This window comes from Chaetodon trifascialis, chromosome 8, assembly GCF_039877785.1.
Source record: "Chaetodon trifascialis isolate fChaTrf1 chromosome 8, fChaTrf1.hap1, whole genome shotgun sequence".
NCBI lineage: Eukaryota > Metazoa > Chordata > Actinopteri > Chaetodontiformes > Chaetodontidae > Chaetodon > Chaetodon trifascialis.
This window is the reverse complement of record NC_092063.1, coordinates 16,928,845-16,946,470: the sequence shown is the minus strand read 5'-3', so window position 1 is coordinate 16,946,470 and position 17,626 is coordinate 16,928,845. Positions and strand designations below refer to the sequence as shown.

At 42.7% G+C, this 17,626-nt stretch overlaps 2 protein-coding genes across 3 annotated transcripts; one reads left to right on the top strand and one right to left on the bottom strand.

Annotated features, from left to right (window-relative positions):
- Positions 1–193: 193 nt before the first annotated feature.
- pigt (phosphatidylinositol glycan anchor biosynthesis, class T) lies at positions 194–6,928 on the top strand. The gene is made up of 11 exons (XM_070969360.1): positions 194–609; positions 1,221–1,398; positions 2,134–2,261; positions 2,434–2,534; positions 2,685–2,859; positions 2,980–3,077; positions 3,483–3,639; positions 4,255–4,455; positions 4,973–5,138; positions 5,257–5,340; positions 5,465–6,928. The coding sequence occupies exons 1-11, from the start codon at positions 213–215 to the stop codon at positions 5,712–5,714; spliced, it is 1,935 nt and encodes a 644-aa protein (XP_070825461.1). The 5' UTR covers positions 194–212; the 3' UTR covers positions 5,715–6,928.
- A 712-nt stretch (positions 6,929–7,640) lies between these two features.
- Positions 7,641–9,217, bottom strand: wfdc2 (WAP four-disulfide core domain 2). 2 transcript variants are annotated; one of them, XM_070968712.1, is made up of 4 exons: positions 9,076–9,217; positions 8,745–8,888; positions 8,422–8,559; positions 7,641–8,334 (listed from the first exon to the last, which is right to left on the bottom strand). In XM_070968712.1, the coding sequence occupies exons 1-4, from the start codon at positions 9,176–9,178 to the stop codon at positions 8,201–8,203; spliced, it is 519 nt and encodes a 172-aa protein (XP_070824813.1). In that variant the 5' UTR covers positions 9,179–9,217; the 3' UTR covers positions 7,641–8,200. The 2 variants fall into 2 exon arrangements, with proteins under 2 accessions (XP_070824813.1, XP_070824814.1); XM_070968713.1 differs by lacking the exon at positions 8,745–8,888 and having other exon boundaries at positions 9,076–9,212.
- Positions 9,218–17,626: the final 8,409 nt, after the last annotated feature.

Genomic DNA, 17,626 nt, shown 5'->3' with positions numbered 1-17,626 from the left:
CTAAAATAGATTAAAAAGGCATAATGCTTTAATGGCTAACGCATAGCAGACAATCCTTCCATATTATCATTCACTCATTAAATACAAAGCTGAAAACATTTTGCTTGAAACAATGCCTGTCAGTGTTATAGAAATCCATACGGAAGCAGCCCATTGGCTGGTTCCACGTACGACGCGACAATGCGGAAGTGAACCATCGCCGGAAGAGAAAAATGGCAGCTCACAGGTGCAGCTACTCGGCGGTGCTGTTGATTATTTATATTTTGACAGTGTTTATTGTAGCAGACAGTCAAGAAACGACACCAAATGTTGATCGCCCCGGTCCTGCAACCAATAACCCACAAACAGCCACCAACACGGCGGAGCAAACGGCCGAGCAGCCTGCGGTGGAGGAGAAACGGTGGGTAGCAACTGAGGTGGAGGAGGCGACGGCGGATGATGCTCCAACCGGACAACAGCACCCTGAAGCCGTCGTTCCCTCATCGGTACCACTGCCCAAAGACGATTTTCAGGAGGAGCTGGTCATCAGACCGCTGCACTCCGGAGATATTTACGCCAGCTTCCAGTTCCGCACCGTGTGGGAGACCGAATTCATGAGCGGAAACAAAGGTAGCTAACTGTTAGCAGTCCTTCGACAGGCCATGGTGTTCATTCTTCTAATGGGAACAGTGCATCTGGGAATTCATACCCTCCGTTAAGATGACGGTGATTATATGGAGCTCGTGATAAGTCATAAAATGTTTAAACTGAAATAAATATAAGTCCGGAAATCGATAGAAATTAATTGTTTGCGTTCATTATTCACGTTTCTAAGTGGTTTATTTTTGTTACTGATCACACATCTTTATTTTCTGTTCTCACTGACTTTACCAGGTCGTTAAATCTCTAAAATCCTTATGTGCAGGCACCTTGTTCTGTACAACAGGGAACATCTGTCCTTATATAAATTTGTCCCATACTGTATTAAATTAATACTGACATAATAAAGTCCAAGTGAAGAGACAGAAGTACTGTTCATTCATTCAGGCCGTTTTACCACAACTGTAGCTTCACAGTTCTCTAGCAATGGTGAACTGTGAAAGAATATGAAATAGACTTGATACACATACCATAAATTCTATAAATACCTTTTTTTTGTATTCTTTAAAATGCACTTCATTAGACAGTGATCTTTCCCATTCCATCTCTAAACTGTGTAATGTTTATATCATGTTTCTCAGTGTCCCACTACCGGCTGTTTCCCAAGTCTCTGGGCCAGCTCATATCCAAGTTCTCGGTGCGAGAGCTGCACATCTCCTTCACGCAGGGCTACTGGAGGACCATGCAGTGGGGGCAGCCCTTTCAGCCGTCCCCTCCTGGGGCTGAACTCTGGGTGTGGTTCCAGGACTCTGTGACAGAGTGAGTACGGCCCTCTGGTGGCTGCAGAGCACCGGAGGTGAAATAAATGTTAGCCATTCAAAATCACATTAAAACAAGCACTTTCTTCCTTAATCCTTTGCATTACTGGCCAGACAGTGATGATCCTGACTCACTCAGACTGACAGCAGAAAGTTTTAACCTTCTACATCAGGGTTTCTTGTTCTTTCTACAGAAATATGAAAGCATTTTTAAGACTCACATTTTGCATCATGATACAAAGACAAACTGCCTCGCTTGCAATTTTTTTTACACCCATCTTGCTACCTTTGACTGAAAGCAAGCTCTCTGGAAGTTGGTAAAAGTCATGGAAACTGGAAATGTAAGACATAACTAACTTAACACAAGACGTGGTGAAAACTGGCCACATCAAAAATGAAGAGCGGTGAGAATCCAGAGTGATTCCTTAAACACGGTGAGATAAAGTGATGTGTCTGGCAAGGAAATCAGACTTCTTTATTAACCAGGGGACTATGCATTGAGCCATTTCACTGTGCAAATAATGATTGGCTGGAGGAATGGTCACATTCCAATTTTGGAAATCACCTTTATGCTTGGCACAAGGAAATGTCAGTTCACTCTTCTGTTTGCATGAATCAGTTAGTGAAATAGGAAAAGATGAATACAGTTTATCATTATTTAAACCAGACTAAATTCAGAAACTGTCTATTATGTGCTATTCAAACATTTTCACACCCTTTCTCTGCCCCATTTCAGTGTGGATGGCACGTGGAAGGAGCTGACAAACGTTTTGTCGGGGATCTTCTGTGCTTCGCTGAACTTCATTGACTCCACCAACACAGTTCAGCCCAGTGCGTCCTTCAAGCCGCTGGGTATAAACAACGGTACAGAAAGTCTTCTTCAGTCTTTCTTTGCATTTTGTGGCATTTTGTAGTGACGAGCCCGTATGAAAGCTAAGGCTGTGATGAGGCGCCTTAAAGTCTTGCAGCGTGCAGGTGCTACAGATGCATTGCTTTACATATTAGACTGATGTTGTTTTTCGTGTTGAACTTGAAGTGACGGACCACCGCTTCCTTCGCTATGCCACCCTCCCACGAGAGATTGTTTGCACTGAGAATTTGACACCCTGGAAGAAACTCTTGCCATGCGGATCCAAGGTGAGTGTGTCTCTGTCTGTCTAAAAAAAAACACAGCAGGACTCTAATCCCATGTGTGCTCCTTTGAATGATTCACATACTGGCATCCATAATCGTAGGTTTCAGACACCTCAGCCGCGGATGCTAACTCGGTTTCCTCTTCTGTTGCAGGCTGGTCTCGCCGTTCTGTTGAAGTCAGAGAAACTCTTCCACAGCAGTTTTCATTCCCAGGCAGTGCACATCAGACCTGTGTGTCAGGACTGGCAGTGCAAAACCACATCCTGGGAGCTGAGGCAGACGCTGAATGTGGTCTTCGATCTGCACACCTCTGCACAGGGCAAACGAGGTGAGCAAAAAGCACATTGTTCCCACATGTCCTACATGTAAGACTTTAACGTTTGTTGTGTTTGTAGTAGAAGAAAATGTCCCCCTGGCCTTAGTTAATTGAAGCCGTTTGTTCCTTCAGAGTGGTCTCTGTTTAAGATGTTCGCTCGGACCCTGACAGAAGCTTGTCCACTGGCCTCCTCCAGTAAAATCTACATTGACATCACAGACAACCCTCAGGTTTGATTCCCACATGATATGCTGTCATCCACTCTAATGCAAACTTCACAGAAAACAAAAGAGGATAAACTGTCAACGCAGTATGAAGGTGGAGATATTTCAACGATCCCTGTGGAGTTTTTGACCTCCAGTCGTGCTCTGGAGCTGTTTATTTATGAGCAGATCCCGGTTTTGTTGAGGTATGCTGCAGTGCACCGACAAAGGTGGTGAAAAAGAAAACTGCCAGCAAGTAAACATGCATGTAAACAATGCAGGATCTAAAATGCAGCAGGAAAACTCCACAGGGCACCTTTTTATTATTTAAAACAGATGTTACAGATTACGGTTTGAATGCTTTCTTAAGGCAAAATCTTTTATAATAGCACGTATGGAGATGAGTAACAGAAATTGGATGTCATCTTGCAGGGGGAGCAGTTTGAGGTGAGCCCGGCCACTCCCCTGCTGAGCCAGGCAGTGGTTCTGGGCGACAGGCGAACCTTCTCCGTCTACGATCTGACCCAACAAATCACCTTTGGCACCGTGCGCTCCCTCAACCTGCTGATCCGCTGGAAGTCCAGTGAGGGTGAGTGAGACCACCAGAACACACAGCTCTGTGGAAAAGGCTGCACACACTCTCCTCTTCATTATTCAGTGCTACTAGAAAGACGATGGAGTTAACAAAAATACATCAGCTGCATCTGTTTGTCATATCTGTCTCGGCGCCATCTCGTACCTACTGTTCTGTTCTCGGTGTTGTCTGTGTGTTTGCCTTTGAATCGTAATTTAAGTGCCCTTTGACATTTTTTTTTTCCCCTCCAATGAGTCTACAATCTGTTCCTCTGCAGCCTGTTCTCTGTTTTGGGACAGAAAGTCCTCAACAAATAACATCTGAAGCCACATTCAGATTGCAACATGTTTTTGTTAAACCAAAAAAGCAAAAAAAAAAGGACCCATTTGTGTCTGAGATCGTTGTGTTTTGTACAAAAGCAGTACTGTCCCGATTTGATCCTGTTATGCAATCCCCTGGTAATTTGTCAAACATGAGGCTGATACTTGTTCAGTAACAGACGTTTTCAGCGAACTCGAGAAGAGAAACACACTGAGTTGTGATTTACAAACAGTGCAGTTATACATCATCCAGTTTTCCCATTAAAATGAGCTGTGTTTCATTGTCATATCTGACATATTTGACACTCAGGTGACATGCTACGTCCCCTGCTCCATGCCGAGCGATACGTCGCTGGCTATGGGCTGCAGACCGGAGAGATCCACACGCTGATGTACAACAACCACCCCTACAGGTCTTTCCCCGTGCTGCTGCTGGACTCAGTGCCGTGGTATCTTCGTCTCTACATCCACACCCTCACCGTCACCAGCAAGGGAAAGGACAACAAGCCCAGTGAGTCCCTTTAGGCAGTAGAGAGGGATGAGCGTGCACACAAAGTTGCAGTCAAGATCTGAAAACAACAACAAATGTGGCAAAAGCTGTGAAAATGACATTTTTAAGAAAGATTCAGAAAGCTCTACTGTTGCTCTTCTACCTGTTCATCATACTGTTGTGAGGCTTTTTGCCTAAAAAAGTTAGATTTACACAGATAGGCAAAGTTACTGCAGTAGCTTCATGGGTTACACATGCTGCTCATTCCCTGTTTCCCTTCAGGAATCACGGTTTCATGTAGTTCCATGCAGATGCTTCTGCTCACCAGAAGGAGGAGAACACGAGTCATGTTTTCTGTCATGAAAGCTGTAGTAGATGTTTTTTTTCCTGTCTGTCTTGGTGCTTGGTTTTTGCACATTATATGCACATTTTAAGAAATGAGTATTGTTATTTATGCATTATTGTGTATTGTGTGTGTAAACAGCTCTGGGGAACATTAAAAAAAAGTGGTCACTCACGCTCTTCCTTCCTCTGCCAGGCTACATCCACTACCAGCCGTCTAAGGACCGTGTGAGACCCCACCTGTTGGAGATGCTGGTCCAGCTTCCTCCCAACTCCGTCACAGAGGTCACAGTGCAGTTTGAGAGGGCTCTGCTTAAGTGGACTGAATACACCCCTGATCCCAACCACGGCTTCTATGTCGGGTGAGCACGTACAGTCACTGTCACAGCTGACAGTTTTGTTCGGGAGGTCTTTGTTTATTGTTAGGATTTTACACTCCTGACTTTCAGGTTGACTAAAATGTCTTTTTTCAACATTTAGGTCCTCGGTAATCAGCTCGCTTGTACCAAGCGTTGTTGCCATGGATACAAATAGCACTCGGGACCGTCCACTTTTCAGCAGCTTGTAAGTTATTTCTTTCCTGAGCAAAATGTCTTCTGTTGCAGCTCATTCAAGTGTCTTTTGAGCTCCTGTAGAGAAATTCATCTGTCAGGAAAGTGGAATGATCAAATTTCCCATCTCCCCCCAGTTTTCCCTGTAAAGAGGAGTCCAGCTATTTTGTGCGTGTCTACACGGAGCCTCTGCTGGTCAACCTGCCAACTCCAGACTTCAGCATGCCTTATAATGTCATCTGCCTGACCTGCACCGTGGTGGCCGTGGGCTACGGCTCCCTCTACAACCTACTGACCCGCAGTTTCCAGATAGAAGAGCCCAGCCCAGGATTGGCCAAGCGGATAGCCAACATCATCCGCAAGATGAGGGGCGTGCCGCCACTCTGAGGCTGGACACACGTGCCAGCTAACGCTACATTTAGAGAGGAAGTTTTCCTTTTGGGGAAACCACTGGTAAACATAATATTCAGGGAGGAACTGAGTCAAGCACTGGTATGAATGTTTTTAAAACGGCTTGAAGGATTTGTATTTTGGTTTGTATGCAGGGTGATGTCGTCCTGCGGGCTAAGGACAATGTAAGAAAGTGTGGACTTTTGGCTGCTGGGATGGAAAGAGCTTTGCTATCGTTAAATAAGTAGAAGGAACCAAAGCTGTGCAGTATGCTGCAGCAGTAACTGCATCAGATTGTTTTGGTTTCGTGGATGTTTGAAGCCATAACTCCAGTGCATCATAATATCGCCACAATATGTGTGAGGCATTTTGTTACTGTGAGGAAACCGTGGTAGAATTCCACAAACATGAGACTGATGGCATTACACCACATTATAAAGCCTCAGAGCTCGAATGGAAAAAGGACTGCAGACCTGTTGACTGTCGATTCCCTGCTAGGAAAGATAAACTAACTCAGAGTGTCACATTTCCTCAAACCTCACTCAATGCCAAGACATCAAACAACTCTAAAATACAGAGGTTCTCCACGTCCAACCACAAACTAACACTACATCACATTCTAACGGTGGAACATGTCCTCTGTGTTAAATGCTTCCAGTTTCATTTTTATTATCTGATCATTGTTTTCTCAAAGTTTTAATATATGAGAAAAGAACACATGGCCACAAAAATACTGGAAAGTTACCAAAACCATCATTTTCAAAAAATGCCTTTGCAGGTCAGACATAAGCGTGAGCAGTAACATCCCATGTCTGCATCTACTTGTTAAAAACACGCCCCTCTTACCAAACCATTATTTTGCACTCATTGGTTGTCGGATGCATGCTGGAATGTTAATCTCAGTTGTCTGCAGGTCTCTTCATAATGAATTGCCTTTAGTTAATCAGGGTCTTCTCTCATTCATCAGTCTGATGCAGTTTCAGCTGGTCTTCAGCGAAGAGAAGTCTTTACCATGAAATACTACAATACAACACTATCCTCCGTCGTGCGTTTCTGCCTCGAGGTGCGTTCTGTTTCAGTTGCTGTGAAGTGTGCAAAATGTGAATGTTTGAAGCAATATTCTGTGTGTGAGTGTGTGTGTCAGGGGTGTGTGGGGGGGAGCAAAAACATAAAATGTCCTTTATTGCTTTTTCAATAAACTGATAAACATCTTTTCGTCATTTTATTCAAATTACTAGCTGTGAAAGAAGGTCCGCCGCTCTGAACTGCGCCGGAGCTGGAGCTGTGTTACTTCCCACTGAGTGCCCACATTTTTGTGTAAACAAACTTGGCCCCACTTCTGGCACACTCAGGGAGAACAAACACAGACGTCTCTGTGTTTGGCCGGTCAGCGATTCTCACCCCTGCACGTTTGGCAACAGCGTGGAACAAAAACAAAGAGAAAAAAAGCAGCATTCCACATAAGTGATGTTCATATCTGTTCAGCTGTAAACTATGTTATCTGTCCAAGCAAGGAGACCTACACAGAGAGCAGAGCACGGCTGGCTCGGCCCTCACAGTCTGTATTTCTGTGATAAGTGGCTTGTCACAACTCTCAGTGATATAGCCCTCACTTTGTTTAGCACATATGTTAGATGAGTCCTCTTTTTAGTCACACTTGTGTGAATCACAGAATGAACTGTGGCTGTATGAAAGGCATTTTCAGATATGTGAGGTTGTGGTGCAGCAGTGTTGAAATCTTGGGGCAGCAGACGATCTTGGCCGCATCTTTAAATAGTCTCCTTTCTGCCAGCAAGCACTTTTCATTCTTGGGATATTTCATCAGTTGTTTTTTTAGCCAAGCTCTCTCCTAAAAAGTCCATAAAAGAGACCTGTGAGACTGAAGACTGATAATCAGCAAGGTGATAAACACATAACGCCATTCTAGGTTCTCCACACATGTTTATTAGTCGGAATAGAAAGAAATGAAGATTGCTCCATAACCTCAAACTATACAAGCAGCAGATACATCAGTACAACACATTTTTCTCCGTTCAGAATATACTAGAATATACAGTATTGCTAAGTTGTAAACTCATCAAGTTCAAATACAAACTGCAGGTCTTTTGAAGACTATGAACAGCACCCTACCAACTATTATCCTGACTGTGTCATAATTACATAACAGCAGACTTTTCTGCAATTCTTGCTTTTCAAATGTAGGTTAGAAAACTTCATCAAAAGAAAATTCACAAAAATCTGCCGATTCTTGTACGTACTTTAAGTACAGGCACATGAAATGTCTCCTCAACTATACTGAGGTGAGCAATTTGCTTTCTCCGACTAACATGGAGACGTTTTGTGAACCGGTGCTCACATGTTGGACCAAAGTGTGCTACTATGGAGCTGAGAAGGCAGAGAGAGTGAACGTGATCAGTTCTTTCGTCGCTCAATACATTTTCTGTGTTGCTGAAACCGAACAAGCTGACTTGCTGGCCGTCCAATCAGCAGGGCTCACTGCAGGCATGGCCGCAGGTTGTCTTGCAGCACTTCTGCTCTCCTGGACACTGACCATCATGATAGCAGTACTCAGCACACATGGGGGTTCCCTGGGGCAGAGCGCAGCGGCCCGGCTTCACTGACACACCAAGTGCAAAAACGTGGTTACAAAACACAAAATGTGACCACACAAAAGCTACTGGAGTGATTTTGCCACATGTCTAACCTGTGTATGGTGCAATGCACTCATGTCCACATCCGTTGTGGCAGCACTTCTCCTCGTTGGGGCAGTCGCTGTCATTAGAGCAGAATTCAGCACACAGCCCTGAACCCCAGCGCCTGCGAGGACACACTCCTGGCTTGGCTGAAGGGACAAGAAGAACGAATGTATACAAAGATAATTCAGCAGATATTTAAAACATGTCTTTGGACAGGACTTTCTGTTGTCCTATGAACTGTCCATCCACGGTCAGCTCAGACACTGAGAAGATTTAACCAAAGATTTAACAGCTGCCCACTAGAGGAAAAGTTAACCACTGTGGCTCGTACTGAAAGCAGGAGGGACACAGACAGCTCCACAGTCAAAGACACAGCATTTGTGGTCTGCAGGACAGTCTTCATCACACACACAGCCCTTATGTGATGGGACAACATTAAGGACACGTGGGCAGTGGCCTGGTTTCGGAAGGATCACTGAGAGAAAGAGGCAGTGAAGCAGAAAAGGAGAAAGATCAACTGGTGGTTAGTAATTGGGATTACATTAATGAAGTTGTCTGCTTGCTAAACAACTTGTGGAATGAAACAGACAAACATGCAATTTTCTTTCCAGAAGTAAACAGTAAATTGGCAGATTTTACTGAAACAGTCCAAACAAACATACCTGTTAAATTCCCATCAGCCTCTGCAGCAAAAACTGTGTTAAAGTGCACAAATGCACCGAGTGTTAAAACCAGTGCACAAACTGCAGACCAGTGTGTCTCCATGTTAACTTCTAGCTCACAAGAATGTGCTCCTGTTTGGACAAATATCCCAGAACACAACCTGCAGGCTGAGCAGCCCAGACAGAGGGAGCTGGGTCCTTGTGCCTGTAGAGTTACATTCCCACCTCTGCACTGATGGGATGTGACAGCAGACACACTTTTTCCAAGTTCTCTTTGTTGACTGATAATGAAACTAGAAAACTGAAAAAATATAATGAAGATTAATGTAGTAGTAGAAAAGGCTCTGAAAGGCTGCACAGATTCATACCTGAAGTGTGACTATTGGCTTGTGGAGACAATTCAGGCGTAACATATTGGATTCTTCAGCAGATCGTGGAAGATGATAATCTGATGACAATGTTATGAACACATTATCAATTGTTCATTTTTCTGCACTTCACTTTAGTGCTGCTATTTATTTTCTTTAAGGCTTTAGCTTTACAAATTTCCCCACTGTTGCATAAATAAAGGATCTTATCTTTGTGCAGTTACATTTAGCTCAGCAGCACTGCAGCAGCACTTTCTGTTATCCTGTTGTTTCTGTCTGTGCTGCCTTATTTTCTTGTGCTGTGGATTTAGTTTTTGCACAAAGCATCACTTGAACTTAAACCTTGATTTGAGACTTTTCGTATACATCGCGTCACAATCAATTGTTCCCTCTGAACGTTATGCATAAGTTGACTGAGATTTATAATATTTTTTTCTCTGCTCACAGTTGTCACAGCATGGAGCGTTCTCAGTCTGGCCCTGTGTTGCCATCTATTGGCATAATCAGGAGTTACATGTAGTTTAGTCATTCCCATATTCAGTGAGTATTTCAACAAGTCATGTGTGCCAAACTGAGGAAGAGCAGAAATGACAGATTTAGCTGTGGTGGTTATGAGCTTGTCCACATATTTTCTTTTTGCTCTCTGCCTCAAATGTTTTCTGTAAAGAGTTCCTCCACATGTGCATTAAGGCACACATGAAAGCTGTCTAATGTCTGTTTGACAGAGTGTATGAATATGCAAATATTTTTTCAGTTCACAAGTTTAACTGCTGAACACAAGATGCCTCCTGCTTCTCAGTGTATGTGCACTGGCTGCTTCAGGTCTCCACATCACTCTTGTGTATGCTGAATATTGGACAAGCTTCCAAGCTAGCTGTGAGTCACAAATCCTGCTCGTTCTTTCAGCCACGAACGTGGAAACAGCCTTCTCGTGTCAAACCCTGCACATCCATCATTCTACGCAGTGAAGCCCAAATATTCAACTGCAGGAACAAGAAAAAAAACTTTTGACTGGAGGGCGGCTTTAAAATTTGTATCACTCTTGTCAAGGCAGGTTTTTAGGAGCCATTGGTGTTAATATGTAACTGAAGCTGCAAGTCTAAAAAAGTCTTACACACTTCTCAAAATACAAAAAAAAAAAAAAAGTTTGACAAGCTGTTTGCACCTCTTGTGTGAATCCACTATTCAGTGTTATTGTTCCTGGGAGTTCAACAGTTTCATTCTTTCCTTTAAATTCCTTCTGTTGCACATTTTCTGCCATTTTCTTATTTTACTCCCTGTAAGACTCTCAGACACCCTCCACTGCACCAACATCTGTTAATGAACTGAACTGAATTTCTGTCATCAGTTTGTCAGGAAAGCCAACATATACCGGTCAGTAAAATGTAGACCTCAGTCATCACAGTTACAGCAGTTTATGTCTCTGCTTGCTGCTTCTTGCTCTTTTCTTCCTCTGTCAGCTGTAGATGAAATCTGACTTCTGTCCTACAGAGCATCATGAAACTCTGTGTCCATGAGCGTGATAGCAGCAAATGAATGAGATAGTCTGTACAATTACATTTTGTTTCTCCATGAGACAGCAAGTATTTGATTTCAGATGAGTCTGGAAGAGCTCCCTGTGCTCTACTGGACCGTCTATCTGATTCTGTCCCCTGATCCTGATAAGGTGGTGCCATGGTGTGCCAGCCAGTGCAGGACAAAGCACCAGATTCATGAAAGGGTCACCCAAACAGCTTTCATAATAACTGTGAAAGTGAAAAGTAATTTCAATGAGTTAGTTGAAAAGAAGCCAATTCAAAATGGTTTGATTCAATAAAGCACATGTACCTCAGGATTTACTAAAGTTAAGTTCTTTGAGTAAATGTACTTAAACAACAACACAGTAATTACGTGGTTTGCTTTGAACTCAAACTGTAGTGAGCGCTTCATTCATAATGTTTTTGCCGGTTGGCCTGAGAACAACAAATTGTTATGTTCGAGGTGCAGTACCCTTCATAACCTCTGGGTGGGGGTCTCCACTTGAAGATGTCAGCAGCCCAGGCCTGTTTGTTCACCTTCCATCAATCTGAACATAATTACTGTCCAATAAGTACTATAATGAAAGTTGATTGCAGCCGAACAGAAAATTCTTAACAACAGACATGGTTCAGTATTAGTGTGATTATAAGAGTGTGTTTAGGTCAAGATGATCAAATCTGACAGTATCGTCTATTTCTTGGGTCGGAATCTGATCTTTTTTGTGAAATAAATCTTTTCAGTGTCTCTCAGATGTTGCAATGTAGTGTAACTATGTAAATGTATTCTGTCTGGCTTTGATTTGATTGACAGCTATCCCCCAAACTCTCAAATAGGGAGAATCCAGGCGGTTATTATACAGGGTGCAGTGAGCAGTGAGGGGTAATTTTACCCCCAGGAGTGGAAAGGCCATGCAATTTACATGTGCAACTGCATTGCTTACAGCGAGCTCAGTAGCCAATAGGATCTTAGATGTGAGCTTTTTAACATCTGATACAGTATCTGTTACTCTCACACACTATCTGCTATATCTGACACTTGCAAGGGTATCCGTTTGTATGTTTGCATACACATGTATGCTCAGAACACAGACTGCGTACATGTAAACAAAGTTATTGTATTTTTATATTTTGCTTTTTTTAAATGTATGTATATATATATGTACTTATATATATGTTCTGTGTGTGTGTGTGTGTGTGTGTGTGTGTGTGTGTGTGTTTTATGTTGCATTCTCACCACACCAAACACTTTGCTCCAGCTCCCCCCCCTCCTGTTCCATCTCCTCATTTTCCATTTTTTCTTCTTTCCTCTTGTCCTTGGGAATTCAATCATGGAATAATGTTGCTGGAAACCTTTCCTCTATGCATTGGTGAAGCCAGGCTGGGCTACTGGGTGTTATTGTATGTCCTTGAAATGATGTAGATGCTATCAGTTTCACTGCTGGCTGTGAATGCTGAACATGTGAATGAGGTGTTAAAAAGATGGTTCACTATGACGGCCGGTGAAAGTTGGAGCATGTATCGTGATGACTGGAGTTGTGGGAAATGTTGAGAGTTTAAAATAAGGCGGTCTGCCCATTTTTATGGGCTCCTTGTGCCTTTTCTATTGTTGCTGAAGACAGGCTCGTAGATGGAAGATAGAGTTGAACAATGGCTCAACTCATATGCTTGCATAAAGGGACGAAGGAAAGGGAAGATATGGCTGACTTGGAGTAAAATGATGACACGTCAGCAAGTATTCATAGTTGACTGCAGTATTTTAGTATTACTGGCTCTATAAAATTCAATATCTACCTCTTGTTTGGCATCTTAAAGATTACAGCAAATATTAGATTTTTTTGAGTTTATAAGAAAATGCCCACATGTACATTTCAGAGCTATTAAATGAATAGAAAACATCAGTTTCCTTTTTCAAAAATGGAAACAGGAAAAATTTATGGTGTAGAGCAGAAATCTTTTGGGCCAAAGTCATATGACAAACATGATAAATGGACATAATTCCCCACCTCATGCTCATACTGTTTCCAGACTGACCCAAAACAAGTCTCTGCACCACCCCTTGACCTCAAGGCCCCAGAAAGGACCAGAGAGCCCCCCCTGGGCTCCCATAGTCAATCATGTATTACATTGTGCATTAGCCTGCCATTGACCTCTGCATGCTAAACCCAATTGCCGTATTATCTCCACCTTAATGTTCTGCTCTTAGTTATCTTCCTAAGACTGAATCAGATTTTGTGCCCCACTTCACCCTCAGGCATAAAAAAAGTCTCAAATGACTGCCAGGACTGGAGGGATGTGAGAGTAGGTAGTGGGGGTGGGGTCGGGGCGGGTTGTCTCATCTAAATCACCAAAAATGGGATCTGAGGTACAGAAAGGCAAGAGAGGCAAATGAAAGATTCGGGTAGGGATGTAAGACAGAGAGAGAGAGTCGCCGTTATTATTTTTCCATTAGAAAAAGTGCATTTAAAAAAAATTATCTCTTTAGAAAAGTCCCTTCTGACACCTGGCACTTCTAACATCTCTAATTATCTCTCACTGGCTTAAGCAATTATTGCTTTTATTATTACGACCAAACATGCTTGACCGATGCTCCCGCAAATGTGTCTACTTATCCTGCTAATACAGAGAATAATGATAATCCTGTGATAATGTTTTGAAGTCAAAATAATGCTAATACCTCTAATGATGAAGCATGTTCAGAAATCCCTCCCCGTCATCCCATTGTCTCTCGTGGCGGAGGAGCTAGCCCCCGCGGCCCCATGGGAAATCTGTAATATATTCAGCCAGGCCTTGGGAGTAAAATGAAAACAAATGTGGTGTAATAAAGGAGAGAAGATGAAGCGATTCTGTGATGATGCTCTCCACCAGCCTTATAAATCAAAATAAAAGTGGAGCAGGTCATATGTGCCCGCACCCTCACTGGGTTTTGTGACACACACACACACACACACACACACACACACACACACACATTCGCATGCATGCATACTAATACAGGGGTGAAAAGAGAAGAAGAAGGCAGGGGAAAGCACAAGAAGAAAACCTTCGTACCATCTATTTGCAGCAAACGTAGTGTGTTTTACTGTTGTTTTTTGTTTGTTTGCATGCACATCAGGAGTTTCTTTTCATTATATAATTGCAAAAATGTGTTTATTCTTGATACATGTGGCCCAGTAATGATCAAATTTCTTAACATCTTGTACTTAAACTTCATACACACCGGTATCCTATCCCTCAACAATACAGAACTGTTTTTGCAGCTTTTTTTCTTTATGACCTCTTAAAAATAAGCATGTGTGCTTATGTGTTATAACCAGGTCAACCACAAAGTGCTTTTTGTGACTGCTCCTGTTTCATCTGAATATTTTTAGCAGCCTGGAGAGGTCAAAAAATTTTAGTAATTCACAAGAAAAAAGCAAAGATTCTAAATGTTTTTGTGTATTTACCCTGTTAATCATCTCATGACCCCTGAGATTCATCTTGCGGGCCTCTTTGGTGCCTTCGACCCTTCGTTTGGAAACCACTGTTAATGTGATTAAACGCCGAAGCTGAAAGCCGTGGTAGTACTGCGCTCCGCCTGTGGGGGCTGCTGTGGTGTCAGTGTACTTACTGTATGAAGCCAGCGGTCCCAGACAGAGAGACTGGAGGCCTGCTGATGGTACAGTAGTGGCAGCTCTCATTATACAGAAAATCAGAAAAATTAAAATGGAAAAAAAGAAGAAATCTCACAGCAGCTGGTTATCTTGGCCCAGATTTTAAGCAGGCAAGAAGACTTAAAGATTTATTGACATGAGGATTGGGGTTGATTTGATAATTGTCACCTTCATACATGCATGGTGTGTCAGGTTTTAAGGTCAATAACAAGATGTGAGTTCTTTTTTCCTTTGGGGCTCTGCTGCATTAGCATGGAGAGATCCACTCCTTCAGTCCCTTTCGAACGTGCAAACTTTGAAGACGGTTTTTGAGACTTTCTCTGACAAGGTGGCTGCTTATTACACAGATAAAGAATAGTAAACAGAGAGTACAATAAATAATTGATGCCTAATAAGTTGAGGGAGAGCGCGCCAGGGCTCCTTTCTTTATTTTCGGGCCAGGAATAGAGAAAGCCTCCTGAGTTGTTTATTTCCTCCATCCTTTCTTTCTTTTCATGTCCTTCTCATTTTACGAGCCATGAGTCAACACAGCACACGTAAATGATATTTTGACACAGAGAGCCATGAATAATGCATTTGAATTTACTTTTATGCCAGAGTTAGACCCCTCTCAGCACCCTTTCTCTCCCTCCCCATCTCTCCTTTCTCTCCCCTTGTGCCCCCCTTTCTCCCCTCCTCTCAGTCCCCACCACCCCCCTTCCTCTTTACCCCACCCTCCTCCTCTTTTTTCCTCTTCCTCTCCTCACTATTCATCCTCATCAGAGCTCAACCTCATTTCTCCTCTCCTCGCCCCTCCTTCCTTTTCTCCTCCTACACCTCCATCAGACAGCAGAGGGGAAACAGTGCAGGATCAGACTCGAGCTTTCACAAATGAGCATCTACTGTATCTGTGTTTATTATCCCCGTCTTGCTCAGGTGGCTGCTCACTGACACATTTTCATTATCATGAGAGAGGAATTGGGACACGAGTGATATTTGTGCACAAATTGAGAGTAAAGCTTGATTAGCTGGTTAACTTATTGATTTACTATGGGCCAATTGTCTGAAATAAGGTAAATAATGAAAAAAAAGCAGAAATGTGGAGGAAGACTGGTTCTAGTTAAAGGACAAGATGCTGAGGTTGACACTTGTATTTTCTAAAGTAATCAACCACTTCAGAAGCAGGGAAGCCTTTTACATATGTCACTTTACACGACCTAATGAAGGCCTGCGAGGTGAACAGAGCCCTGATGAAGCCAACAGCACGCATTGATTCAGTGTCTAAATTAATCAGCCATAACTTGATCCGTTCCGATAAAGTCATCAGCAGCCGGCATGCTGCATGATCAGCAGCAATCACTCTTCCCCTGCCACGTCGCTGATGTTCAGCCCGGGGCCCACAAACCGCCGGGCGCGCCCGTGTTTTAAAAGTAAATTTAAAACATTTATTCGGCTGCTAAACAGCTCGCTTATAATCATGACAAACAGAGGAAGTGAGGATGGAGGATGAAACTCACGGTGCTCCGACTATGTCATCATCCTCTCCATCATCGTCATGTTCATGCGTCTGCTCCTCCACCTACACATCATCAGTATCATCATCATCTTTCAGCGATGTCCAAGCTCTGATCCATGTTACCTTCCTTGGTCGTTTATTGTTTTCCAGAAGGCCCTCAGAGAAATGAGAAATAACTTGATTTTATTCATTTTATGCCCTCTTCTCTCATTGTATTTGGTCCTATTCCGTATTAATCCAAACTGTACAGTCAGAGGATATTGTGTCTTTGTCGTTTTGTTCTGCGTATTCTGTTTGTAATATATTTTCAATAAACTCTGCTGCCAGGACTCTGTCAATATACCCTCAAGACTGTCCTGGTTAGACAAAGGTTAGCTAAAAGGATATTTTAATATTGTGTAATGCTGAGCTGACAAAAACCTCAACATGAGGAACAGTTTCATTTTCAAATTTTTTTCACTGGGAGTTTCTACAACTAAACAATTTTGTGATCACCCCACCGACAGTATTTGCCATTCCTCTCATCAGCTGTTATTGTCTTTTGACTCTGTCATCTGATGTTACGTCTTTGTTTTCTTCTGTAAACCGTACTGTCATTTTGACCAGGACTCTCCTAAAAACATCCTGATCTGAGAGTCTTTCCAGGTAAAATAACAGTTAAATTTAAATGACGCATAAAGTGTCAGTGAGAAAGAAATCAACACCTACTGCAAACTAGGCCCCACACAGGCCATTTCAGATACAATCTTATCAAACCATATGTATCAATGTGCAAGTCTTTGACATTAAAAAGTTTGGGAACCCCTGATCCAGACCATAATCCAGATGGTGATACCAGTCCCTGGCTGCGGCCTTTAATCTACTTATTTTACACTTCTGGGTAACACAGTCCTCATCCCTCTGGTGATAAATCCCTCCGCTGAGAAGTGGCTTCGAAGGAAGCAGGAATGAATAATCTGCATCATCCTCATCGTCCACAGAGTGGTTCTCCATTCATAATTTAACACCCCCCCCATTACATCTGATGAAAGCCACTGACCTGAAAATACAGAGGGAATGAGCTCCTTCAAGTATGGCGTTAACATTGTCTGCGTCCATCCTGTACATGTTGCCAGCAAACATCAATAAATGAGTCCAATGTCAGCAACGGGATCTGATGTCCTCTCTGCTCATCCACATGGGAATATGACACTGAGCAGGTTTCCACTCAGATATCTTATATTTGAATGAAGCGCTGTAGCATCACCTCAAGTATAATGCATATTTATAGTGCATATTAAATGGATCCTTATGGTGTAACTGAATGTTTCACAGCAAGATACACAATTACACGATATTAAACTCAGAGATGTGATCAAATGTTTTAATAATCCAGTAAATTTAGACTAAAGACCACATGTGGTGCTGTTTTATGAGTGAAAGGACATCAAAGGGTGTTTTTACATCATCATGCATCATATGCAGCACAGTATGCATATACCCATGCAGTACTGGAAAGTCAAATGTATTAAATGCGTTTCT

What these genes read in the sequence shown, in the direction of transcription:
- pigt (XM_070969360.1), top strand. Translation starts at nt 213, where the DNA reads ATGGCAGCTCACAGGTGCAGCTACTCGGCGGTGCTGTTGATTATTTAT. An exon ending in TTCCAGGACTCTGTGACAGA is followed by an intron (nt 1,399 to 2,133) that starts GTGAGTACGGCC and finishes GCCCCATTTCAG; the next exon opens with TGTGGATGGCACGTGGAAGG. An exon ending in CCGCTGGAAGTCCAGTGAGG is followed by an intron (nt 3,640 to 4,254) that starts GTGAGTGAGACC and finishes TTTGACACTCAG; the next exon opens with GTGACATGCTACGTCCCCTG.
- wfdc2 (XM_070968712.1), bottom strand. Translation starts at nt 9,178, where the DNA reads ATGGAGACACACTGGTCTGCAGTTTGTGCACTGGTTTTAACACTCGGT. An exon ending in GGCTGATGGGAATTTAACAG is followed by an intron (nt 8,889 to 9,075) that starts GTATGTTTGTTT and finishes TCTTTCTCTCAG; the next exon opens with TGATCCTTCCGAAACCAGGC. An exon ending in CTGTGTCCCTCCTGCTTTCA is followed by an intron (nt 8,560 to 8,744) that starts GTACGAGCCACA and finishes TTGTCCCTTCAG; the next exon opens with CCAAGCCAGGAGTGTGTCCT.